This window comes from Atractosteus spatula, chromosome 5 (assembly GCF_055471065.1).
Source record: "Atractosteus spatula isolate fAtrSpa1 chromosome 5, fAtrSpa1.hap1, whole genome shotgun sequence".
Taxonomy (NCBI): Eukaryota; Metazoa; Chordata; class Actinopteri; order Semionotiformes; family Lepisosteidae; genus Atractosteus; species Atractosteus spatula.
The window spans coordinates 34,623,382-34,650,325 of NC_142710.1; the positions used below are offsets into that span (position 1 = coordinate 34,623,382).

Sequence of the window (26,944 nt, forward strand, 5' to 3'; positions counted from 1 at the left end):
TAACATTAATCTCACTGCACCTGTGGTTCGTTAGGGTTAAGATAACAAGCCATCCCTTGAGTGAGAAAATACAAGAATTACGATATCTGACAATATAGTGAAGCGACCTGGTTTATGACAGCACCCAACCGGAAATATTTTTGGTCTACAATTTGAGTGCCCTTTATAAAAAAAAGAGGTGCATTGTTTCATGATTGTGCCTCACAAAATGCAATACGCTTGTTAACCAAACATTGCTACCAAGACCATCCACATAATTTACTTTATAAGGGAAATACAGTAGTACTTTATGGTATCTTTATATGCTGCATTATTATATATCACTTTAAACTGAATTATGTACTGTAAAAATCAGACTTGGTTTTGTACTTAGTTTGACGTCACAATTGCACCTTTGGTTAAAAAAGTATTGGAATGCATTTTTATTCTTGAACGTTTTAAAAAATAGAAATTCGATAAAAAATATAATTAAAACAAAAAACAATTACAAGGGATTCCTACACAGCAGCCATATCACTCTGTAACTCACAGCTGGTAGCCTCCTGAAGCTAAGCAGGTGTGAACCTGGTCAGTACCTGGATGAGAGACCCCCTGGGGAAAACTAAGGTTGCTGCTGGAAGGGGTATTAGTGGGGCCAGCAGGGTGTGCTCACTCTGTGGCCCATGTGGGTCCTAATGCCCCAGTAAGTGACGGGGACTTCTTTGGATGAGATGTAAAACCGAGGTCCTGACTCTCATGGTCATTAAAAATCCCAGGGTGTTTCTTGAAAAGAGTAGGGGTGTTACACCGGTGTCCTGACCAAATTTGCCATTGGCCCTTACCAGTCATGGCTTCCTAATGATCCCATTTATGAATTGGCTTCAATCTCCTCCCCACTGATAGCTGGGTGTGGGGACCGTTCTGGTGCACTATGGCTGCCATCACATCATCCAGGTGGGGCTGCACATTGGTGGTGGTGGAGGGGAGTCCCCATTACCTGTAAAGCTTTTTGAATGGTGTGTCCAGAAAAGCACTATATAAGTGTAAGCAGTTATTATTATTATTACACTTTCTAATTTAAAAAATTTTTGCTTCCATGCTATTTCAATGCACAGAGTGGTAATTTAGTTATGGGCCTATGAACTAAAATAAAGGCAAAGTCTGAACATGTTGAAAATTAAAACGCATTCCACAGGTATTTCTTTAAAGGGAAAATATTGGACTTCTTAATTAGTGCTCTATAGCTGGAAAACTCTCAGAAGCATTATCTTCAAAATTCAAAATTGATGAGAATTACAAAAGAGGGACATTTATTCCTCGGTGTCAACCATTACTGGTCCAGCATTAGCAATTTTTCTTAAAATTAAAATATACGTTCAAATAATATGGGCCTTATTAAGAGGCATTTTTTGAATACTGTATGTATATGATAATTACCTAGAAAATAGTAAAAAATTAAGGAATAAGATCAATTTTATAGCTCCCAAGTTCACAGTTTCTTGTGCTCGTAAATTTTGAGAATCGGTGGGAGAGGAAGACTTGTTGCCTGTTCTTTGCCTTGAGTGACTTTTTGCTTTTTGCTGCACGCCAAAAGATTTACACCCTGTGTGTCTCACAATGATAGTGTGCTGTTTTCCTGTGGTACAGTCAGTGTTTTTTTCATACCCTGAAGGAGAAAGGTGGGGATCGGAACCTTGCCCTGCCTTGACTTGAATTTCATAGTTTGAACACACTCATTTTACCTACAGTACCTCGGGGTGTCTGATTTTATTGTTTTTATTCATTTTCCTTTTAAAACCAGCTTGAATGTAGCTTTGTGTATTTTATGGTGTGTTGCACGTACAGTACCAATTAATTCATGTTTTAAGTGTGAAAGTAGACAGGCTGTTTATGAGGCTATCAGGTAGTATGAGGATTTAGAATTCCCACCTGCTAGTGTTCGGAGGCCTGGTGAACTAGCCACTTCATATTAGTGAAGTATACAGAGACAGATCAGCTGTTACATTTGACAAAAATTACCTGTGTCAACACAGCTGATGGCCTGACAGTTATGTCCATTAAGTATTATGTGCTGCAGCACCTATTGACACAAACAAGTATAGCTTTATCAGTTTTCCCTGGAAAAGTTGATATGGTCATTTGAGAAACATGACCCATCACACCCATCACTACTACTCAAAAGCTGTTGAGCCACTTCATCTCAGACTTCAGTTTTACTACATGTGCTACATTTTATATTTTAAATCTAGCTAGTACCAGTAAGATACTGTAAGACTTTTATCTCCTTGTTGCCTTCGTCTTTCAAGCTCTTCCACAGTCTACATTTTTTGCTCTTGCAGGGTTACACAGGTTTAAAGGTACCCTGTGTTGTGGGATTGGTTTGAGGGCTTCAAAAGTGCTTGCTTGGAGTTTTCTAGTTTATGACTAAAAAAAGGTGTTCATGCATGTAGACTCCTACTGTTCGCTCTAAAACAATGAGTCATCTTTGTGTGATGAATGGAAAGTGAAGCACTTGAATGCAAGGTTCCAGTTCACTGTTTTGTTTTCACTCCTGGTCAGGCTCAGTGAAACTGAATGGACATATTTCACCCATCTGATTGGGTGGTTTTTGTATTTTACTTTCTGCAAGACACATGGCTGTTAGGGTTATGGTCGATGATCATATGCCTCACCCATGACTGCAAATAATAATTTTGCATGTAAAAAACTAAAAAAGTATTTTATATCATATGTACCTAATATGAAATCTGCTAATGAATGGAACAACAAATCATAAAAGTACATAAAACGTTGTATGTGTACTGAACACATGTATGTACTGTATACTGAGTGCAGCGTCTTTATGCACAGTATTTACATTCCTTTGGTGGGGACATGGTGCTTGTATAGCATTAGTGTTAGAGCAGAAAAAATTGAGAAGTTATACTATTCTTCAGTTTATTTATTTTTATATTTGCATATTATGCTTTTTCATTTGCAGGTAAGTTTACATGTACATATATTTTAACAGGTACTGTGCAACACAACAGATAACGTTCATTAATTACACCAAATAATTGAAATGTGAACAGTATTGCTCTCCTAACAATACTGAGATAGTCTCCGAAATGTGGTCTTTTAAAAAATTAGAGGGTGAGCAAAGGATGAAGGTAACATGGAATTCATGAACTGTTGACAGCAAAGCCTCTTTACAAAGTAGTATTACACAAAGCAGGTTCGAAATTGTGAATCAGGTGAAAATAGGACAAACAGCTGAAAAAAAATTGTCAGATGAAATGTGAAGGCTTTCTTATTACTGAACTGTAAATTCCAAGTCCTGGTATTCAGTACCTGCTCTTACAAGTTTTATTTCAGCTCCTGTCTAGTAAAAGAACAGCAAGGCTGACATAAATAATCATTTCACCTGAAGACACTTGAAGTCACAGCTTGCCAGATATGAATACCAAAACCCTGAAAGCACTGATCTGTAAATCTTTATTTAAAAAATGAAAGCAATGCTTTCTTCAGCTACCAATTTGTTTTTTTTAACCTTTTAAGTGTAAATTGCCTCTCTTCCTGTAAGTATAAAAATCTATTTTTTTTATTCACCTAATTAAATATTAAGTTCTCCATCTGTACAGGATGGTATGATGATGACTAGTCAGTTGTGGACGTGTGTAATGTTGGCACGCGATTTTGACAGGTCGATATATGCAGGTGATGGGGTGTTGGACACCACTTGAAGTGATAGAGGTGTTATTCAAGGCAAGGCATCCACTTGCCAGAAGCTAGTGCCTCTTAGCATTGGGAGGAACTAAACCAGAAGATACAGGCACTCCAGGATGTAAGAACCATTCCAGGAATGAAATGATGATGATGCTGCAAGGATTTATTGTCTTCCACACAAACTGCTTTAGGGAAACGATGTGGGCTGTTCACAACATTCAAGGACACCAGTCTGCTTTCTGCCCTGATCATGTAGTATAGGTTCCATTAAAACACTCCAATGCTGTGAAGATTTAGAAAACATGGATATGAATGTGATTCCTTATTATGCAGTTAGTTCTTGTTTATTAAAGAAAAAAATATTGTGAAAATTGTTGCAAATCTATTTTTCTTACCTCTTAACATTTGTGTTATAATTGTATGTCGTGCAACTAGATTAAAGTTTATGGCAGAAACTGCCAGCATAATACAGTTTATAGTACAGACATGCTCATTTTCTAAGTGAAGTGTGAATTTAAGCAATTTGCATAGACATGATAGAAGGTTTTGCAGACTTCAAAGCTCACAGATCAACAGACTGTTCATTTTAAAGTCAAGGCTTAGCCTCAGACTGTGTGTGGTATGGATAAATAAGAGTGTTATAGCCCAGTATCATGCCTTCTGGTCTGTTAGGAGCTCAGGTCCATTGTCAGTGGCTAATGTCCTGTTACCCTGAACAGCAACAGGACAAGACATTGTGAGAATTAGGTGGCCATATGACGTAAGTTAATGTACGTTTGGTCTGCCATCCTATTGGCTATTCAGTGTCTTTAAGTGAAGCAATGTTTTCAGTCTCATCCCCATAAATATAAATTTTACACTCAAACAACCTTAATAATTATTCTACATACATTTTCATTTTGTGCAGTTCTACTTGAGAACCAGTCTGACTTCTAGGTCACAGTACCATGAGCAAGATCTTTGAAATCAATCCAGATAATTAAGTTAGGTTAACAAAAGGCTCAGGACACCCCGAGCTTCTAAAAAAACTCTTGCCTCTTTTCCTAACTCCTATTCAGCAGGAAAAAAAAAATCAGAACTGCAGCTGACCTATACACTGTCCCAGACATTCCAACAAAGGCTTCCTTTGTTCAGTGAGTCACTACAATCTGAAAGGATTTTCTGTTAATTTATGATAAACATACTGTGGTGCCATAGAACTGAGTGTAACACAAAGCATTTTCAGAGTGCATTCTCCTGACTGTACTCCTGTTACAGCACTGGGTGTGTACCAGAACACCTGGGATCCATTTGATCTGGCACAGGGCTAGAAAACGCATTTGTGGTACATTTCTGGTTAGCAAGTTATGAATAATGATATGTTATTGAACCAGTTGCTGAGACAACTGTTTCTTAGGCATCAGAAAAGGTTTCTTGAGTTATTAGAAAAAAAAAACTGCAAAGTGTTTATTATCTGTCAGGGCGTGCATGTACAGTAGGCGTGAACCATTGCTCTGGATGGTCACTCAGATGAAAAAACATTGTTATCTTGTCGTACAGAATGTTATACAGACTCAAAAGTATACTAGCCCAGCCCCTCCACTCCCCAAAATCAAAAGCAAAACAGCACAAAACACATCTTGCCCAAACAACATACGTCAAAATCCATTTCTGGAGAAGAAGCAAATGTTGTTTGGACTTTCAAAGAACTTGGAAGTTTCTTTTTCTTTACATTTTTTATCATAAATATTGCCTCGTCCTGTTGCATAATTCCTTGTTATGGTCTGTATTGTATGGTGTTCAGATGTACAGTATTGTTCTGCAAAAATGAATGTTAAAAGTATCAGAGATCTCTGAAAAGCTATGGCAAAAGGCAAGTTTTCAGTCAATGGAATTTAAGAGTTCATATCTAGCATTTACTGTACTTCACCTCATAAATGAACAAGCTTTCTTGTGCTAGAAAATTAAATTAATAACCAACAAAGATGATTAAAAAAAATTAATCTGTATATAATAGGAAAACAATTAGAATCAAAATACTGTATTTAGAGCACACATTTCAAAGATTAAGCTCAGAAATATTGACACTGCTTTGTTCACGGTGAAGTTTCTGCTTGGGCAGTTGAAACCAAAGAAGAGAAAAATGACAGAATCCTGAAGCTTTCTGCACCACTGATTCTGATTCAATTGAAAACTACTGGGATGAACACCAAAACACTGAGGGGGTTCTATTCTACTGGGAGGTTTAGTGCTGTTGATCTGCCACAAGAAGTGTAACTATTATTCTAAGGCTGAAAGAAGGGTCTCTATTCTACCCTTGATTACAACATGTTTTAGATACTTGTATTGGATACAGTACATAAGAAAGGAGAAGATTAAAACAAACATTTTATTAATTCTTGACCTATTTTTGCTTCCAGGGCTTATTTGTCACGAGATTATTTTTAAACTGTAGCCCTGTTTGCAGTGATACTATTAATTTTTTTAAGAATAAAAATGGCGCACAAAAACAAACTACTGGGTAAGAAGAGATGGTTAGGGGAATACCAATACTGTAGGTTTTGCAGATTCTAGCAGCTTTAAGTTTTGGAGGATTAGTTTTCCAAACTATAAATGGATTTTATAACTGAGGCTTCTGCCAGACTGACTTTGTATAGATATGGGTCACAACACCCCCTCTGCCAGCATTCATTATTTCGGATCCTTCTGCCCAGCCCGTACAGAAGCTGCTTGGCTCACACCACTTAGTGGAGACATGAGGGAGTCCAGCATCTTCACACATGTGTGGCCAACTTGTCAATCCCTCAGCCAAACGGGTTAAAGCTAAATCCAAATCTTGAATTGTTCGTGCCCTTAACCGCCTGATACTACCAAAGCTATCTTTTCCAGAACTTTCCCAGTAACAAAGTAAACCTCATTTGTCTGGGTTTTCTTGATTCAGTTTTGTCTTCCTTTTTTCTGGACTTCTCATTTAAGTACAATTGAAAAAGTCTTGTAGGAACCCAGTGCCAGACGACTCAAAACTGAAAAAATACTTACTCATTAACTGAGGCTCTTTCTATGAACTGGGGCATATTCTTCACATTTCTTTTGTACAATTTTGCATGAAACAGGTACAAAATAGTGAATATACACTTGTCTGGGATTATATATTAGTTTTCCAGTACTATACGTAACAGAACCGTTCCTGGAATTTGGGCTCTTTAGTGAAGAGGGTTCTGCTGGTATGCTCCGGATGCAGGGGTGCAGGCCACGCCATTTCCCCAGGGCTAATTATTTCTCGAAACATCTCTGACTAGTACATTGCATAATACTGATAGCACCACACCCGAGGGCAATGGTCCGATCATGGCCTGCTGTTAAATAATCACACACCTCGCATGATTTTACCAGACATTGCCCTGATGTGATGCCACGTGAAACAAAGGCACTGATGAGTTATCATGCTGGGGGCGGTGGGATGAGATGAACAGGAATGAATCTGTGTAAGGAGAAAGGTTTCAATTGTTCAGGCACTTTACGGTACAGCTTTGGGTTTGCAAACTCATGCGTCAGATTTACAAAGCTGGATAACTTTTTATTACTTTTATGAAACTATTGAAGGGTCGAAATAAATACCTTAAAGGCAAAAAGTCCCTTTACCTGATGCATTATTTTATTACTTTTATTAAAATATTGAAGGGTAGAATAAATACCTTAAAGACAAAAAGTCCCTTTACCCGATGTTTCAAGTTTTGAATCTGTAGCATAACAAACTTGAATGTTGTTTAAAATGTAATACTATACCAGTAGTGTAAATGTGTTCCAATAATATTATTTTGCCTCCACAGAAGCAGAGTGAAGTCTTGAGGGTGTCTTTAGAATGTCTGTGAAGGATTATTCAACCGGCTGAGTTAAACGTCTTGAAAGGGGTTACAGTTGTGCTGGAAGAGCTAAATGCTCCCTGAGGCCCACCTACCATCAAGTTGCCCTACGTCCACGGCTTGATGGCATAGGCCTCCTATCGGGGTTCTGACCCAGCTGAGCGCCTGGCCTTGTCATCCCGTTTTTATTAGTGTTTTGTCACGTCTCGGTTGGATCACCCGGTTTTGGTCTTCGCCCCAGATTCCCCTCCTGGACTCCTTGGACTTGTTCACCTTGGCTATGCCCCCCCAAGCACCAGTTCACTGTCGTCATACCCCCCTGTCAACCCCTCCTGATCCACATCATCTCCTCCCTGTCGTCCTTTTCCACTTACTTCTGGATTATACCGTCTGCATAGGGTCCTAAATTACCCTTCACGGGAGCTCCCGTAAGCACTCTTAAGTTATATGCAGCAATGTGTAAGCACCAGCTGTAGTACAGTTTCAAAATTATCTTCATTTGACCTGGTCAAACCCCTTATAGAAACCCAGGACTGGTATTCAATTTTACATCTCTGTACATTCTTTACACAATACTTTGAGACCACAATAATAATAAGAGATTTGCCGAGATGAAGTCCTTCAGTGAAAGCCTAGGGCTTGAAAAAGCTTACTTTTTTCAAATCTGACTGAAGGCATTTTAAAATCATTTTTAGGCAGCTGAAAGCAACAGATGTTGAAAAGCTTTCTTGTCTTCACTGTACTGGCAAAGCCGTGTCATACAGTAAGAAATCATATTGGCATGATTGTGGAAGTAAAGGAGCAAAATGGTAACAGATGTGTGAGCATACACTGAAATGTTCTTCCTAACTATACCACAATGTTAAAGTACTTATTTTTTCACATTTACTGTACATGCACAGTTGTGGTGCACTCATTTAAACTGCAACAAAACCAACTACTAAAAGGTTGCCAGGTCTTTAAAGCCATTTTCACACAATGCCAGGAAATACCCTGCAGTTTCTCAGATGAATACTTTGCCTTTCTTATTACCCAAGCGAGATGGATGTCCTTCTGGAATTTCATTGAGAAGCATTATTCCATCCACCCAAGCCAAACGTGCCAGTATGAATCACTGTGTCCCAGTTGCATATTTTGACTATGATGCTTTATAGCTTTTGGTGTGTCAAAAACCTTTACCTTTTTTACTACGGAACAATTTTGATATATTCATTTCCGTGAATTTAAATAAATAGCACACACCTTGAAGATGAGGTCATTTAAAATGCTTTAAAACAGACTTCTTAAAAGGAAAAATCTTTTTTTTTTACCCCAAAGCTTTTTTTTTTCAGCTAAGGGGATGCGGTTATCAGCTGTGATTTCCCCTCCTGCCTCATCACGCAGTTAGTAATGTGAGGACACACTGCCAATAGAGCTTTGTGCAGTCTTTAATCCCCGAGCAGATATTTAGCCAGGGTGTGGCAAGGGATGTGCCACTACCTGTTGGAAGAGTAGAGAAGAGCCTGTGAGCGCCTTAGGAAGGCAGATGTAGGGGCTCTGTTTCTCAGGGAGGTGTGGGCGAGGATGTTAGTCAAGAACATCAGCTGCATGGAAGAGCTGGCTTAAGACAGCATCATGGTGTTCTTTCTCCCTAAATGTCCTAGAGCTGGTATCGCCAAGACACACAGAGACCTTCAAAACAGGAATCCTGAAAAGTTACGGACGTTTTGAAAAACATATTTTATTAGGTTTTCTATGGACATGACTCTGTGCTTCTTAAATGTCTCTGGGCAGTAGATGTTTAATAGTGAAATGTTCCACTGTTGTGTGGTAAAACATTGTTTGCAGAGGGAGAACAGTTCTACTGTGTTCGCTATGGTTTGGTTTAACAGCTACAGTATGTATTAATTATTGTAATGATACTGTATGGATTCCTTGTTTGTTTAGCTGCTGAGGTGGAACTGATATTTATCCTCCAGTGCTAGTGATTATTGCTATAATTTACTACTTCCCGATGGTACGGTGCTTCTCCAGCAATGACATTTTCTCATTAGTGTGTCTCTTTGATCAATAAATTAGACATTTTCATAAGAGATGGATATTAGATAGCAGTGGAGAGGCAATCTAACTTTTTGAACCATTTTTATTCTAACATCATGAACTGGGAAGAGTGCCTTGTAATTTACCTGACCCTTTCAGATATACAGTAATAACAGTCTACTGTATATGTGTCTCCTGATACAGCAGCATAACTGCTTGTTGTTTTACTTTGGTTTGGAACATAAGTGAAATGTTAAAATGAGTTTAAGAGACCATTTCATACTGTGAGCAGGATTTCATAACATTGAAATGCTACCACAAAATAAATAATTGTAAACAAATGTACTACTGATTTTATTCCAGAGCAATACCACATCTCTTTGTATAATAGTCGCTGAAGGAATTATTTACTTAACCTTGACACAATGGTTACTTGCACTTTCTGCTATAAAGTAGAATTGAAATTCTAATAATTTTTTCCAGCATCCTCAAACGTCTACTATTATCCACTTACATAATTACTCAAAATATATAATAGTCTAGAAAATCATCCTCACCCATTGTGAGGATAAGGGTTAAAGAAACATGCAAGTACAGTAACCATTGCATGTGAGACTTCCTCTGTGAGTGTGAATCTTGCTGTAAATGGGATAAAAATCAGTTGACCTAAATGGTGCCAGTACTTGTTCACGGACATGTTTGCCCTGACGTATAACTTCTTCCCCTGTAAATAAAGTGGAAAAAACTGACGACTTCAGCTGAACAGAGCTCTGACTCAGCCTGAGGAATTACCGTAACTTAAACCAACAGCAGCAGTGAATTGTTCATCATCATGTGAATCTCACATACAGAAATGTTGTGGTATTATTAAACTGATCATTTACAGCCTCAGGGTATATTTATCAGTATTAGTGCCTAGTGGATGGCATAGTTGCTGCTGCCGCAAAGCTCTTGGATTCTGGGTCCGATTCCTGGGTTGGTATCTTCTATGTGGAATGTACCCCATGTACCCCTGTTGGTTTTCACCAAATACCCACGTTTCCTCCCCCTTTCCAAGACCTTACAAGACATGCAGGTTAGTTTTGATTGGATTCTCTAAACTCTCCCCTCAGGATATGACCTTGTTCACGTTATCTGGCCGATTAGGGCTTGAAATATTTTATCCCGAACACATGTGCTTCATAAATATATGTGTCACAGGTTTGCACAAATTTACTGCAGTTGTACTCCTTGTACAATATGGGATGTGATTTTGGACTGAAATCTCACCTGGCTATTCAGTATCTTGATGATTACTGAGTCTCAATAATTTACTGTAATTTGCAAAACTTTAATGATCTAATCAATATATACCATGAAAGACTCACACACACTTATACTACATATAAATAAATTATTGAGAAAAATCCATGGGCCTGTTATATTCTAAAATTATTGTGTTGAGTCTACAGAGTCATCCTTCAGGGCATGTGGTGAGTTTCAAGTAATCAGAGTCTGATCTGTTTATTTAAAAAAATTAAATTTTATTTTTATTTATTTGTTTTCTCGATTTTAACCTGGCAGAGTTGTTATATCAGAATCTCTTGGGAATGTGAACTGTACCCATTTCCACCAGGAGTGAGAAGCTCCACATGCTTAACCTACTCTGAAGAGTTTTAGTTCTCATGAACATCAGTCAAGTGGGACTCTGGAACACATTAGCCGATACTGTGGCTTCCTTCTAGAAATATCTGGATGATATCCTCTGATAAAATGCCTTGCAGAAACAAAATGAGCTAGATTGGAGAAATGGCCTTCTCTTGTTTGTTGCCTTCCATATGTTCTTTTCATGTGAGTATACAGTATGTACTGTAAAATGTCAAAGATACCATAAACCAAACAACAATAAAGCCGATAAACAATGTTACTCATGCATCCATAGATCCTTTACACCAACCCACCTACTGGGCGGAAGCAGCCCTCCCTGTTGGTGGACAACTGTTGACCAAAAACTCTTTTGGCACTGACACCTCTAATGAAATGACTACATTGTCACGATCGGGATCCCTCCTCTTAAGGGCGCTCCGGCCCTTTCGTATTTAGTTGATTATGTGCACCTGCCTCCTGTTTTGTCTCAGTATTTAAGCCTGATGCTCTCGCTATTCCTGGCTTAGCACTGGGAGATGGACGCCCGGAAGCCCGCCTACCAGCACGTCCTGGAGTGACCCGATGGCATAGGCTTCATCACAGCATCCTGACCATCTGAGTCCGGGGCTCAGAGCGCCTGACCTCCTTACCCTAGCTTTATTTCCTGTCCCTGTTCTGGATTTTAACCTTATTTGTATCATCTTGGATGGATCCCCCGGTTTTGGACTTTGGACTGCGCCCTGGATTCCCCCTTTGGACTGTCTGGATCTGTTTGCCCTTGTCACATCCCCCGAGCACCGGATCACCGTCGTCACCCCCCCCGTCTGTCTACCCATCCTATCCTGCTGTACCTTCCCCTGATGTCCTTCTCCACTTACTTCCGGATTATACCGTCTGCATAGGGTCCTGAACTACACTTCACAGGAGCCTGGACTGGCTCCTGTTATATACTGTATATAACATGTCAGATTCAGCTAATGGAGCTATGAGCATGTACAGGCAAGGTGTAATAAAACAAAAGAAAGCAAGGCAGAGGGCTGTGAGAAGACAATTTCTTTGTGGGGTTAGAGAAACACTCGGATTCTAATTTTTCAACCATACCTTAAAGGAGCAGTTCATCCTAAATAGATTCCAATTTATTGCTAATGAATGTAATGAAAGTTATGTACACACTGGGATTGACTGCTGGTATTTTCTTACTTAAATTAATTGCCAAGCAACATCAAGCAGATATGAACTGACCTGGCCCTGTACAATATAGTTTTGAGTTCCAGCTATTTAAAGTGGCACCAAGTGGTGCTAATTGAATTGCCATGTGGATTTCCAATTGTAGTGGAAAATATTTTCTAGGTGCTATTAGTTTTTTGGGGGGTGTTGTTAGTGAATGTGACAATTGTTCTGTCTGTGCGGATGTAAGATTCATTGTACTGTAGTCAATTGTTTTGTACTGTTGGGTGTACTCTGCTGCAGAACATCTTCTCAAAACAGAGCTGCATTGTGTTCTACAGTATGTATGCTAAATATGTGGGACCCAAGAGCTTGTAGGTAGTAAAAGGCCTTGAGTAAATACATTTCTAAATGTATTGGTGGTGTGGTGATCTCTGTGGTGATCATGTTCATGGATTTGAATTGTATCCTGGGGAAGGTGTTTGTGATTAATTATAAAATTAAGTGGTTAAATGGTGTTACTAAATAATGAGTAGGATTCTGTAGGAATGAATTGCATTGCTGTTTCTTATATAGATTTAGTCTGTATTTAGCTTTCTTGCGGTGACGTAAGCCAAAATGTAAACTTTCATATGCGCTACAAAGTGGGATTTTAGAATGTTTAGCTATGAAAGTGACAAAAGCCATACTCTTAATCTCTTTTGTGTTGATTGATTGTAATGGTGTTGTATCTGAAGAGTTAAACTCATATACCTTCATTCCTGCATGGCAGCAATATCCTTCTATTTTTATAAGAGTTCAATAAGTACATTTCTTAATAGGAAATAAAGTTTTATTCAGGTTTCAAGACATACAGTAGATACAGATTGGTTTAAAGATATAGATATAGATCCAATTTAAATATATCTCTTAAACTGTGATACATAAAAGTATTACATTTACTACATAAAGTAGTGATTTTACTACAGAAAACTACTACATTTAGTACAAAAAACTACATAAAGATTGTTAAGATTATTTGGGAAACGATGTTGTCTGATGTAAAATGGAAATGACATATTTCTGGTTTTGTTTGTCTAGCTACCTGTAGTGAATGCAGATATGATAAGACAGCATGGCTCCTGTATGATTTTTCTGGGACTGAATTTATTCTGTAAACTGTAATCCTGTAAAAGGGCCTTTTGATATGTAGTGTGGAATTTGAAGCAGCTATATCATTTCTGTGCTGTCTGAATTAATGTGCATTCCCATAAATGACTAGCCATTACAAACTCTGTGCTTTACAAATGAAATGTCTGGCTTTGCCCAGGATTTTTTAACTATATGCACAATAATGCATAAAGAGAAAACTTTGTTTTGAAAATTAAATGTCTAAGGTCTGTAATATTCTTGAAAGAAATAGAATCACTGTAGGACTTAGTACTGTCAACATTAATGTAACAAATGTAATTTAAGGGATTCTAGTATTGACCATTTATTTAGATAAGAATGAGACTCAAAACTCACAGCAGGTTTTTTGCTTCTAAAGCAGGTTTTAAGAAGTATCTGTATACTGTATATGTATATATAGAATAAACTGACAGAAACTGGTATGTACAATTGTTAAACACAATCTATAGTTACAATGTATGCATGGGAATCAATTGACTCTAAGCTGCCACGAGTGTTTTGACTGTTATGAAAACTTTAGTATGGGTTGATAAACCATGGCTGCGATTTAAAACATTCTAAATTCATATTGATCAGTAGCTTCCAAAACATGATCACAACATATACAAATTAAATTAAATGTGATCAGACAGAATTATGTTTTGCAGTAGCTAATCCATCACTTCTAATAGTAATATCGAATTGTCTAGTTGTCAGGTGTTTCGTGCCATTGACATTATAAACGTAAAGACTTCTTTTTGCATGACAAAAAAGTACTGAACTAACTTTTAGCTGAAAAGTCTTAAAATAAGATCACAACAGGAATGTTTTTACGAGTTGGTAATATTGAAAAGAACAGAACAACGCAAAGTTTTTTTTCTTGGTACAACTGATAATGGAGAATTGACAAGAAAAAATAGATAAGCTTTGAAGTCAGTTACACCCACTTTACAAACAGAAACATTATTTTTTAATTTTCGCTATACATACTTAAAAGCGTTTCGGAAGTTCCCATGCTAACTGCTCTTTTTTAAATTATCATACAGTATTCCTTATTGGGATGGACACATTGGTGGTTACCACTGTAGCAATATCACACCCCTTGCTTTTTTCCCCCCCGTTTGGCAAATGCCCCCCTCTACAATGCATACTGTATTAGATGGGCAATTTACCCAGAGGGAAAGTCAGGTCATTTTTATTTCTCTATGTAATAAACATTTTTTCCTAAAGAATACAGTTTGGACAATTGAACGATACGTTTATTGTAATAAAGATGCAATTAATAAGTAAATAAAATCAGATATTATACAGTACTTCTAAAAATCATAGTTTGTATTTTAGAAAACAAATCGAAAATTTACTACCGAAGCAAAGCTGTTTTATTTTTTTGTAACATCTACCTTATTGTTAACATAGGTTATTGGGTTAGCATATCACGAGCTTAATTTTGTGTTTTTCGTTGGCAGCAAATATTTCTTCTCTGTTTAACAAGATACAGCACAAGTCGAAATTATTCGAAATAACTTTTCAACTTTTCATGTCTTGCAGGGAAAAAAAGGTAACTATGACAACCGGTTCATTCCGGGAAAAAACAAACTTCTAACTGTGCAGAAGTTCTGAGACGCACAATATAAACAACAAAACTGTTGGGACATTGACACTTTCCAAGCGTCACACGTCAAACGTGTAAAAACAAGTAATTACCGTATCTACAGCATCTCAGTAAATACAGTACCCCCCTTTGCTCTAGCAGATTTAGTTATTACCTAAAGTTGGTCTCCCGAGGGCATTTATTTAAGTTTTGTGCACACCTTGACAGCTAAAAAACTGGGCGCGGCTGTAACCGCAACCTCGCCACACTGCGTTTAGACTTGTTGGTGAAAGCGCAGTGAAAAAAAGAAAAAGTAATTAATAAACGGCAAAGCACCAGCATTCCTGCAAGATCAGTCAGCAGCAGCCCACCTTTCCACGGACGGGATACAAAAAGTGCTGGGAAAGGGATCTTTATCTATAAGAAATAAAATAGGTTTGGGGAACGGACATCTGCGGACGCATTTTCTTGGATTATTAAGGCGATAAAGGTATGAATTATTTTGCACTTTGTAGGTCGTTTAATTATATGCCCAAAGAGCAATATACTTATACATTTTCATGTAATATTTGTTTTTGCTTCGGAAATTTGATTTGTGGCGCCTATTTGTGTTTCCTCTTATGCATTTACAGATTAATGTTTTTTTTGGTTGTACTGTATTTAGTAATCATTACTCTCCAAACGCTTGAAGAATGCCTTACTCAGCCTGACTTGTTTTGAATGTCGTCGTCCACCTGTTCGCTCTTTGCCACGCTGTTTAAAACTGTAGCTCCTGCGCTTCTTGAATAGCCGTTGGTTTTTCGAGTAATCTTTCTGTAGATATTTTGCTGTTCATCTGTTCTTTTTAATTTTTATGATTACAAGCCTATACATTACGTTTTGACACTTTTTCTATACTGTAACCTATAAATGAAATCCCATGTAGGGAATAGGTTTATTAGATTATAAAACTTTATGAAAAACATCTGAGAAAATTGGGAAATAATAGCACTTGCTGATTCGAGGTTTTTGATTTGAGTTTTGTCACATAGTCACATAATACGTTATGTGACTATATTATACTGTGTATACTGTAGTGCGAAACGTACTGTATCAATTACTGTATCAATTGTGATTCTTCTGTTTTTAAATACAGATTGCAAACAGATGTTAAAATCTGTTTATTCTAAACAAGAAGCACAACCAAAAGCTTTTCTACTGTTTAATTTAAAACATTAGGATAATGTACAGTATGTCAAATTAATTTAATGTACTGTATATGCCAAACAAATATGCTCTGATCCAATAAGTGATTAATTTTGGTGTATACAAATCCTTGAAAAATTCTTAATAATACCAAACCTGGAAAATACTGACACATTTTCCAGAGTATGACAGAACTATTGTTTTATTTTTTATTTACAAAAAAACTTTAACTTCAGCACACAGCTTTGAACCCATCTAATTTTTTCTTAGCTGTTCAAGGCACGCAGATTATGAGCACAAAATAATGTTTCTTGTTTATTTTGGCATGTTTTGTACTTGCCATTCATAATACAGTAAATGTTTTTTTTTGTTTCTACTCAAATGCTTAAAGGTTCCCTTTGTGCAAAATTGGTTCAAAAGAGTGATTCTGAATGGTAATAATTACTAACAAAAAAATAAATCTAAATAAGAACACCTTATGTGCACTATAGAATGTATTTTGCAGAGGGGCTCTATTGTTCATGTTTTCTGATAGCTTGTAACTCAATATGAGCAGATAACTGTCTCCCTGCACAATTAGAGAACTTCACAATTATCTCCAGTGTTAGTATGTGTCTTTTTATTAAGAAATTGGATTTATATTACTGGAGTAGAAGATTAGTAGCATCTATTAAAATGTGAGCAGGTATTCTTTATAATGATATTAAATAAAATGAATTACCTTTTCAACACCGTTTCAGTGCACCAATATTTGTGCACATTTTTTAAATTGTAAAATAACCTTGAGGCACATTCTATCCACTTTACCACATAAGTTCAGCCATTCGTCCATTACAAGAAGGCCTCTTACTTCCAAGAAATGCCCTGGCAACACCGAGTCTATCCCAGAAAGCTTTGGGCACAAATCGAGACCACACCCTGGACAGCAGTCCAGCCCATCACAGGGGACACGCGCAGATGTACATAGTGACACCAATTAACCTAACCAACAAGCCTTTGTAAGGTGGGAGTAAACCCCACCGGGGGATAACATGCAAACTCGACACCACTTGCAGCACTGGGGCACCTGATTCAATTCTGGGCCTTGGGTGCTATCTGTGTGGAGTTTGCATGTCCTGTCCATGTTCGCATGTGTTTTCTTTGGGTGCTCCAGTTTTCTCTCTCAGACATTCTGGTATGGCTGTGTGTGTGCACACAGTCTGTGTGTGCCCTGCGATGGACTGGATGGAACCATGTTGATAATGTCATGATTTATCTTATTAATGAATAGATTGAGACAATAATTTTTCTGTATATTTAGGCATTGTTAGATTTTAGATGCCATTGAAGGCATGGAATAGTCAGTTGTTGTTTGTTTCACAAAATAGATTGCTTTTAAAACCTGTCATCTGTTCTGACACTAACATGTATACAGTATTGCAAACACACTGCAATGAATTTTATGAAATCACATACTTACTACAGCTTGCCTAGGAAATGATGATTTCATTGTACTGTTCTTCTAAAAATATATTTTCACATTAATGTGCTGTACACATTATAAGGAGGTGTTGGAATTCCAATATCAACTGAGAATCGTATGATATTTTGTATGGGAACCAAAATTTTGTGAGACATAAGTTTGGAATTGCAGTTGCCACATAGATTCTCCTTCATGAAATCTGCTTTCTGGAAATGCAATGGTGGAAAACGATGTTCAGAGCATTTTGGTCATGATTTTATTTTCCACAGGCCTTTGCAGCAAATATTAGGTCTTAGTATTGAAATTCATTTTGAGGAGTACAAGTATCCAGGTGCACTCCTTTTGACGTTTTGTTTTATATTTTGTCCTATAATATATAGTTTATTCACTTTAAAAAGGGGATTTTATGAGTGTCCCTGCATGTACACTTGGAAAGCCTCCCTGCCAGTTTTTTGGAGTATTTTAATCCTTGTACTGTGAATACTTTACAGGGTTGCATCCATTGTTCTGTACTATTGTTACCAACATCTTTTGAAGTGGTGTGGGTATGCCTCCAGCCTCCTATCCTGGTATTCTGAGACAGAAAGATTGCCCACTGGGAATACGGTTCTCAGAAGTTTGTCTTGGAAAGAAAAAAGCCTTCTTTTTATAAAGAATAATTGGTTGCCAGTTGTTCTCCAGACAGAACTCTATTGAAGACAATAAAAAATATTTCCATAGTGACACACATAAAATGAGCCCCTCCCTTGTCCACAAATGATAAACAGAGTGAAAAAAACTCCACATTATTCAAGATCCGTTGCAATCTTACACTAAAAAGTCTATTAACTTTCTAAAATTGACTTGGCACTTTTTATTTTGCTCACAATTGCTAGAGGCAACTAGGTAAATACTGTATTTGTAACAAGAAGGTTGTTGGTTCAAATCCCATGGGAGACACCGGTGTCGTGCCCTTGAGCAAGGGCCCTCATCTGAATTATTCTATAATTATTCTAGTAAAATTTCCTGCTTAATAACTGGGTGCTAATGTAAGGGTGCAAATGTAAATGTAAATGTATTTGGATAAATAAATCAGCCCAATACATATACTGCATGCTGCACATATAACATTTTAACTCTTCCTTTTGCTCTTGAAGCACAGGAATGTACAGTATGTGACACCATTATAGAGTTTAAATGTCACAGAATGGCATGACACTCTAATTGATTTGTAAGTAGTTGAATGTTTTTTAGCATCTACCCACATGTCAGAGTTGTCTTCACAGTGACAACCTGTTCAAATCAGTTCCATCACATTCTCAAGCAAGGGACCATCAGTGACTCATCTGTACTAAAGCACATTAAATGTTCTGCTGGGTTTCAAAATCAGGAAAGAACTGGTTAAGTGCCAAATGTCTGCTCACATTTTCTATTACTGGGTTAATGGAATGCCAACATTTGGTTGCCTGTGGATCTAATTGAAGATCTGAAATAAGGGTGTGGTGCTCTTTGTGTCCTGGAACACTACACCAGTAGTACAATTGCAATCTATTGTTGTACAAGTCCAAAGGGACTTGTAATTCAGTACAGACAGAACAAAGTTTTCAAAGACTTTTGGTCTCATATCTTTAGTAATATACCAACCCCATCCAGATTGTTAAAAAGTGCCTTACCTACTGATTACCTCCAATAAACCTCAACAAGTTGGAGAAATAATAATTTGTGTGCTTTATGAAAGAAAAATGAACAGAGATAAAACAACATCTAAAGAATGCTTTAAGTCTGGTGCTTTAGCAGCAGGAATTTTCTAGAAGTCAAATCATAATCTTTTTCCTCTGGAAAACTGCACTTGATAGTGTGGAGTTGCTATAATGCTATTATAAGAACATTCATTCCAAACTGTTTTTTTGTTATGGCTGCCCATAACAGTGGTAAGAACATTTCAGCAGTATGTAATGATAATGTACAACAATTCTTATAGATCTGCTGTAGACAGGACAGTGCTAAGGTTAACCACAAAAGCTAGCTTGAGAAGACCTGGTGTGCACCTGAATCAATGTGGACAAACGGTGTGGTTAATTTTTCCAGACAGTGGGAAAACACAATTATTTGTCTTGGTGGATTGCTACACTGCTTTGTGCTACTGCAAGAAAAAACACAGTGTTGCACAGTGAGCAAATAACAATGTTTACTGTATGAACTTTTCCTGCTGTGTACATTGTATTACAATACACAGTGGAGTCCTAGTTCACATCTTCTGATGTTCTCTCAAAACATCTTTGCAATAGTTGAAAGAACTCAGTATATAATTAGGTTTATGCTGAAGTTAATCGTCTATTTATTGCAATGTTACTTGCTGCACTTTTAAAAACCGCTGAGTAATAAGGCATACAATAGAGAGGAATAAGGCATACATTAGAATACAGTCTTTCATAATGCTCAGCAATGGTATTTGCAATACTATTTGATTAAATAATGTAGATGTAGTGAAATGTTTAGAGTACCCTTTAATAGTAATATAATTAATAATTGACATTAGTAATAATTTAGAGTAGTCTGAGTATTTGAGTTTTTGAGAACTATTACTCTCACAGATCACTCTCACCTGAGTGTAAATGGGTGATAATCTGGTTTGATATAGAACTGCATCAATACCCGTCATATTGAGATTGAGCTAAATAAACATTATAATCCCCGGTAAATACTGTAAACCCTGCTACTTGGAAGTAACTTGTTTTTGTGTGCATGCAAGTCAGTGGTGCAGGATTAGAGAGGTTACAGGGGATTAATGGCAGGTTTCAGTTTACCTTTGGCTTTGAAATGAAATTCAGTCAAGTAAAAAAAAAAATCAATCACTTTACTAAATCAAGTTTAATCTAAGAGCTACGAGGCAGCAGACCTTAAGGTAACATTGTACTTAGGTTAAAGTGCTTTCCAAGATTGGTCCTTAAATAACTCTCTGTAGTGGTTTAATTCCAACAGTGTTTAATCAATTAATATCATTGAACTCTTAATTGAACCAATTCATTTTTTGAAACATTCTCTGCATTCAGCTCAGACAAATAATCTTTACATACAGTTTAAAGTCATTATAAACTTTATATACAGTGTAAACTCATTTTCAAGATATTAAGCAGAAATAAGTTGGTTTACAATTGTTTTTGCGTCATATTTTTTTAAACAGCAATTATTGTTAGTAATTTGTCAGTTAATGACATGTAGACGTATAACACGTTGTCTTAATAAGTGTTATAAATCAGCTCTTTAGTATATTCGTTGCAAAAAATGGAGAGAGACAAGAGCTGAAGTTCAGTATCTGGTAAAGGATTCATGCTCATTTATTACCTTATTATATCATATAAGAACGTAAACGGTTGTAAAACCACAAATAAACAATCAATTTAAGAATTTGAATTATTCAGACTAATGCTCCCATGTTATAAAAAAAAAAACAGAAGTCACAACGGCGCTCCCGGAGCTGTACCGTGAAACACTGATGTAAAGAAATACTGCCCACTAATGGACAACTGTCTCTGCTACACCGAAAGACCTGTACGTAATACTTGTTAACATTTTTTAACTGTTTTAGACGCTGGGAGAACACGTTTCACATTTCTATAGGAGCATTTGAATTACACTTGTGAAGTATAGTAGTAGATAACATTTCAGATTAGTGGTGTTTAATGTTTCTTTAAGTGGATTAATAGGTTTACACAATATTAAAATGGTACCAATTTAAATAATTTTAGTAATACTGTATTTTAAATGTCTGCCCGAATATTAAATACATATCTGAAATATTCCATAAATGTCCATAAACACTGCCAGTCTTTGGATCAAAGGCCCTTAAGAGACCTACTAATAACTTTAATTTGAATTATTGAATTGTTTTCAGTTCCTCACACATTCCAGCATAGGATGATGCCTTTTACCTTTTGCCTTTTTTTTAACTTTTAAAACCTTACCTCACAAAGGCCCTAACCAAGCAGCTTTTTGGTTCATTCAAACATCCATTTAAGTCAAGACATCAGCTGCAATAGAAACCTGTCAGTTTCTGTCCTAAGGATCAGGACTGGCAACCTCTGTTTTGGATTGTGTGGTATCTTCACTCCTTTTTATCTTCTTCTGATTTCTTTATGTGATAGTAGAGCCATACTGCTCTTTTGTACTCGTTCAATTGTGGCATGTTTGAATTATTTTTGTGACTTGGGTGATAGCATTTTGAAATGTATGGTTGTTGATGTTTAATTTGTCATGTATATACTGTATTTTGACTTGTGTGGTCATTTGTATTATATAATTATATTTAATTATATTAAAAAACAAACCATTATTGTAGGGCATTACCAAATGATTGAATAAAGCCATCATGTACAGTAATTCATTAGTAAGTACAAGAAACATTTTGTTAGGAACATTGGTTGTGAAAATATTTTTGAATTGAAGTTAATTTGTGGGAATATGGTGACAATTTATTTGGCTCTTGCACCTGACAACGAAATGACTGAAGACAGAAGGCATGACGACAATGTGAAAGGCTCTGTACAAGGCTCATTTTGTGTTTCCACACTAATAGTGTGGAGCTGTGGTTGGGGTTGTGGACTTACTGTATAACTAAAAGGCTGTGGGTTTGTATCCCAGCTGGGACACTGGTGTTGTACACCTGAGCTCAAAGGTTTTTTTGCTCAAAGTGCTCCAATAAATCACCCAGCTGTCTAAATGGATTCAAATGTAAGTTGCCGTGGATATCAGTGTCAGCCAAAGGAATATGTCATAATCCCTTCAAATCTTGGCCATATGATTCACATCAGTCTCTTTAATAAGTAAGAAAAGAATAAGAAGATTAAACGCTTTTAATAAAGATTTTAAAAACTGTGATTCCTAATTATCCTGGAGAGAACTGCAGAAAGCTGTTGCCTGTCCTGTACACTCTGTACAGGTTGTCTCAACTGCTCCCCCTGTGTCCAGTGTCCAACAGGGCCATAGTCTAAAGTAAAAGAGTAGTATTAACCAAGCAGCAACATAGCTTGATACTCACAGGATTTACTGCACTAACTGGTAGCTGCCTATGTTATCTTGAATTTTTGTCTCAAATTTTTTCTTACCTTCTTAAATTGTGACAGAACTATTTTAACACTTTTCTACTAATTATTAATCGAAAGTCTTATCACACAGTCTTATCTGTTACACAGTCTGGTAACATCAGTACTGCAAATTGCAGGAGGCTAGAAAAGGAAACATATGTAATAAAGCCATTGGGGCAAATTTGATTCAGCTGAATGCACTCGCCAAACAGGGTGGTGAAGAAGGCGAACAGCATTATGGAGTGTGGCCCACTCTACTGTGACTTTACACTACTTCCGTCTGGGAAGACATCTCTGTCCCAAGGAAACAGGCTTAAGAACTGTTTTTTCCTATTGCAATTTCACTCTTACATGATATAAAATAATTCCGTTATTTCTTGAAATATTGTTTGTCCTGAACTCTTAATAGAAGAGTATCCTCTTACAGTGTTACATTGATCCCTTCAATGTAATTTTATATTTACCAATATTATATCAGTATTTTCCTTTCCTTAAGTTTCTTTGGAAACTCCCTATAGATCTAAAGCAGTATCAGGTTTGATTTTATTTCAGGGTTCATTTCAACTAATTTAGCTGTTTCTGAGACCAGACTGCAGCTACTCTTCCCCTGATGGCTTGTTTCCCAGCTCTATCACCCTTACCTGAGTCCAGTTCCAGTAGGTCATTAGGATAGCCCATTTCTCCACAGGGACCATTTCAGATTTTGTGTGCATGAAATATGTCACTTGGTCGATAGTTGTGTGTACTTTCTGAATCCAAGCCCCGTCGTGTTGTTTTTACATTGCTCTCTCCTGCAACATGTCTCCTTGAAAAATACTTTGGGGGCAGTGCTCATGTTTTGAAAAGGTGATGTTATGTAACAAAAGGTGAAAAAAGGGAAAAGAACCAAAAAAGGTTTTGCTGAACTGTGGCAAAATTATTTCGCTATTAGTCATTTTTGAATGTTAGTAGAAAAGTAAATAGTATTTTTGTTTACACTGCTTTTATGTAATTTCCTGAAGATGTGTGTGCTGCTGAAATGTCTTTTTTGAAGCCCTGACCAATTCCAGGCGAAACATGATTACCAATAGGGTATGACCTTTATTAATTGTTTTATTCTTCTAAAAGTATTTCTGTTATCTTTCTGAATAGATAACATGGAATGGACAGCTTAACAACAAGAAAGAGTAACAATACAGGTGGGAGTTTTGGATTATCTGGGAAAGGTGAGTTTTCCCGTTCCATAGGAATTCAATTTGCTGTTTTTGCGACCTGTGCATTACTTCAGTAAAACACTAGAGGGCAACAGTGATTTCTAAATAGACGTGAACATTTGCGCGACACGTCCAGTAAGAACCAGCAAGAGCATAACCAAAAACAGTTTACTAAAGCAGTTTACTTTCTAAATAAAAATAGCATAAATTATAGGTGCTTATTTTCAAAAATAAGGAAAGTAATCTTTCATTCTTGACATACATAATCATGTTATTGATTTTTTCTCTAATTGACACCTTTTAATTCTACAAGCAGAAGAGACACTGAAACCTACCAAGTACACAATAATTTTTTTAAATGTTTAGATGATTAGAAGTTTTAATGAATTTCACAACTGATCATTTCCATGTGGTATTTCAATATTCAGATACATGTTTTCCTCTCTTTGACACTTTTAAGTACTAGTAACTAGTACTGTTCCCGACAATAAAAAAAAGTGTTTTTTTTATTTATTGCAGTTCTGACAGAGTCTGTAACCACAACATCAAGACTGACAACCCTACCTCCAAGTGAGTAATGGCATTCAGACTTGCAGTGAGCTCACTTGCTCTTTCTGGTCAATATCAGTGATTTAGATTTTTGAGATAATTTGTAAACTTGCTGAATTTGCAGTTGAGGGGCCTCCTGAACAGCTGAGACAGTAAAGGCACTCAAGCCTTGGTCTTGTCACCAGCTGACTGTTACAGAGCCTGCTCATGTATAAACAATATGTTTGCCTTGACAAGATCAGTGGTGTCTTTGTTAGGGGGATTTCCCAGCGGACAGAAGTAACTGAGTGTTTGCCGCTGTTGTTTTTCACCCCGTCAGAGGGCTCCAGCAGCGGCGGAGGTCAGAGGAGTGGCTTCTCCAGCAGCTCTGGGGGTCTGGGAATGGAAAAGAAGTTCATCACACAGAGCAGCACCAGCTATGTCACATCATGTGAGGAGCACACAGTGGCAAATCTCATCTTATTATTTCTGCCCCCTTTGGGAAAATACCTCAGAAACAGCCCTAAGCTTTCACAGCTGTTTCTACCTCAGCTTAGTACTCGGGTTTGTGGCGTAAACATCCAGTTAACTCCACAGACTCCAATCCAAAGTTTGGTAAAAGCATGTACGCTTGTCACGATTAGTTTTGTGTGTTTCATAAGTTTTTAGTTTTCACCTTGAACTGTATGCAGGATTTTCATCCAGAAGATGTGTTAGCCATTTCAGTACTGTTGGCTGTGGTTAGTGCTTTAGGCTGGCTGCTGCCAACGGCTGACTGGCCTGCTGTGCCCTCTTTGCCCCTTCAGCTTCAGGGGGTGGCGGCTCGAGGGGGAATGCAGGCTCCTCCCGCAGAGCCCAGGGCTCCACCTCGTCCCTCAGTTACTCCCCTGTGTCCACCCTGGAGAGGAGGGGCATGACCAGTCGCTCAGGAGGATATGAAGGTGAGCTACGCATTGCTGCTTCCTGCCGCAAGGAGAGAAGATGACGCTTCTCTGTTCGCTGGCCAGTTAACATGACTCTCCTCACACGTGTGGAATGAACTATCCCACTGATACCTGTACTCAAAGAAGAGACACCAAATTGCTTGAAAAGATGTTTCCTGCACACCATGGTTTTTCCGATTCAGTGTATTCATGGGCTTATTGGGACTTATCTGTATTATTATCAGGAACAGTTCTTTCCGGGCCCTATGCGGACGACACAATCCGGAATGTGAGGATACAATTGGGAAAATAGTCATGCAGGAGAAGGGTCAGGAGATAGGGGGCGTGTCCGAGGAGTGCAGGTGTCCAGGGGGAGTGAATCCAGGGCAAACAATCCAAGGGTAAATCCAGAGGGGGAATCCAAGACGGGAGGTTTAGTCCAAGACCAGGGGATCCATCCGAAGTTAAAACCAGAACCGGGTCGGGACCGGCGGGGCAGGGAATCAGGAACAGGAAACTAAAACCATAACGGAGCCAGACGCGGCAGGACCCCGGGATCTCACGATGCGGAAATCAATGAGAAGCCTCGGGCAAACGCCTGCGTCTGGCTTTAAAGGTGGAACTAAAGAGGGGCTGGAATAAGGAACTGGTGTGGGGAATGGGACAGAACGATGAAGGGCTGGAGCGCCCTTAAGAGGAGGAGTAACGATCGTGACAATTATCCTCTCTGTGGATTGTTGTTTTCATGCGGTACCTGCATAAGAAAAGCCGGTCAATTCGAATTTTCTCCGCGGAAGTGTTTTTACTCACTTTTCTTTAGGTCAGGCTTCTTTTTCCCATCTTTTAACTTTAATTGTACAAGAATGAATTATTCATAAAATAAAGTAATATGAGTAATAAAATAACTTTTAGGATTTAAAAAGGCAGTTTCCATGTATATAAAATCATAATATAGTGTGTGGAAAACTGTGATTCTGACTGTATCTCAGTCCTTTTGCTTGTGATAATATGAAACAAAAACTAAAGCAAAACAAAAACAACATGACATCAAAAATTCACTGGTGGAGTATTCACACATGAATTTTGAAGAAATGCACTGTGACTCACTGGTGAAATCAGACAAGTTAAACTAACCCCATCCTCTGTTTCCTTTTATAGGGTTTGAGTTTAATTTTAAAGTTTGTTTTAATTAATATTAAATACATGTGTGATCAATATCAGGCTTTAATCTAAAACAGATATTACTGAGTAGGATGTTAGTGCTACACTTTAATCTTTTTGTGTTTCTTTTGAACCACATGGTTTGTAAAAGAGGTTTCTTATGGTTGTCATGGGATGTTTTTTTTTAACATTTCTTTATAGGAAGTTCCAGTGGGAACTCTTCCCCTGAGTACACAAGAAAAGAGTTTGGTAAGAATTCCAAAAAACATCTTACATACTGAATTTTCTACTATACAAACCACAGTATATACTGTAACGCTTACGGCCGACAGGCACTGTGTAAGAGCCGGC

At 37.5% G+C, this 26,944-nt stretch overlaps 1 protein-coding gene across 1 annotated transcript in view; it reads left to right on the forward strand.

Moving 5' to 3' along the window:
* The first annotated feature begins 15,374 nt into the window (after positions 1-15,374).
* The window catches only part of col17a1b (collagen, type XVII, alpha 1b), a 45,166-nt gene continuing 33,596 nt past the window's right edge, over positions 15,375-26,944 (forward strand). Inside the window, exons 1-6 of the mRNA XM_088917571.1 lie at positions 15,375-15,568; positions 23,920-23,993; positions 24,501-24,551; positions 24,850-24,960; positions 25,316-25,450; positions 26,795-26,842. Coding sequence (XP_088773697.1) covers positions 23,930-23,993; positions 24,501-24,551; positions 24,850-24,960; positions 25,316-25,450; positions 26,795-26,842 — 409 coding nt within the window. The 5' untranslated portion in view covers positions 15,375-15,568; positions 23,920-23,929. The remainder of the gene's footprint in view (positions 15,569-23,919; positions 23,994-24,500; positions 24,552-24,849; positions 24,961-25,315; positions 25,451-26,794; positions 26,843-26,944) is intronic.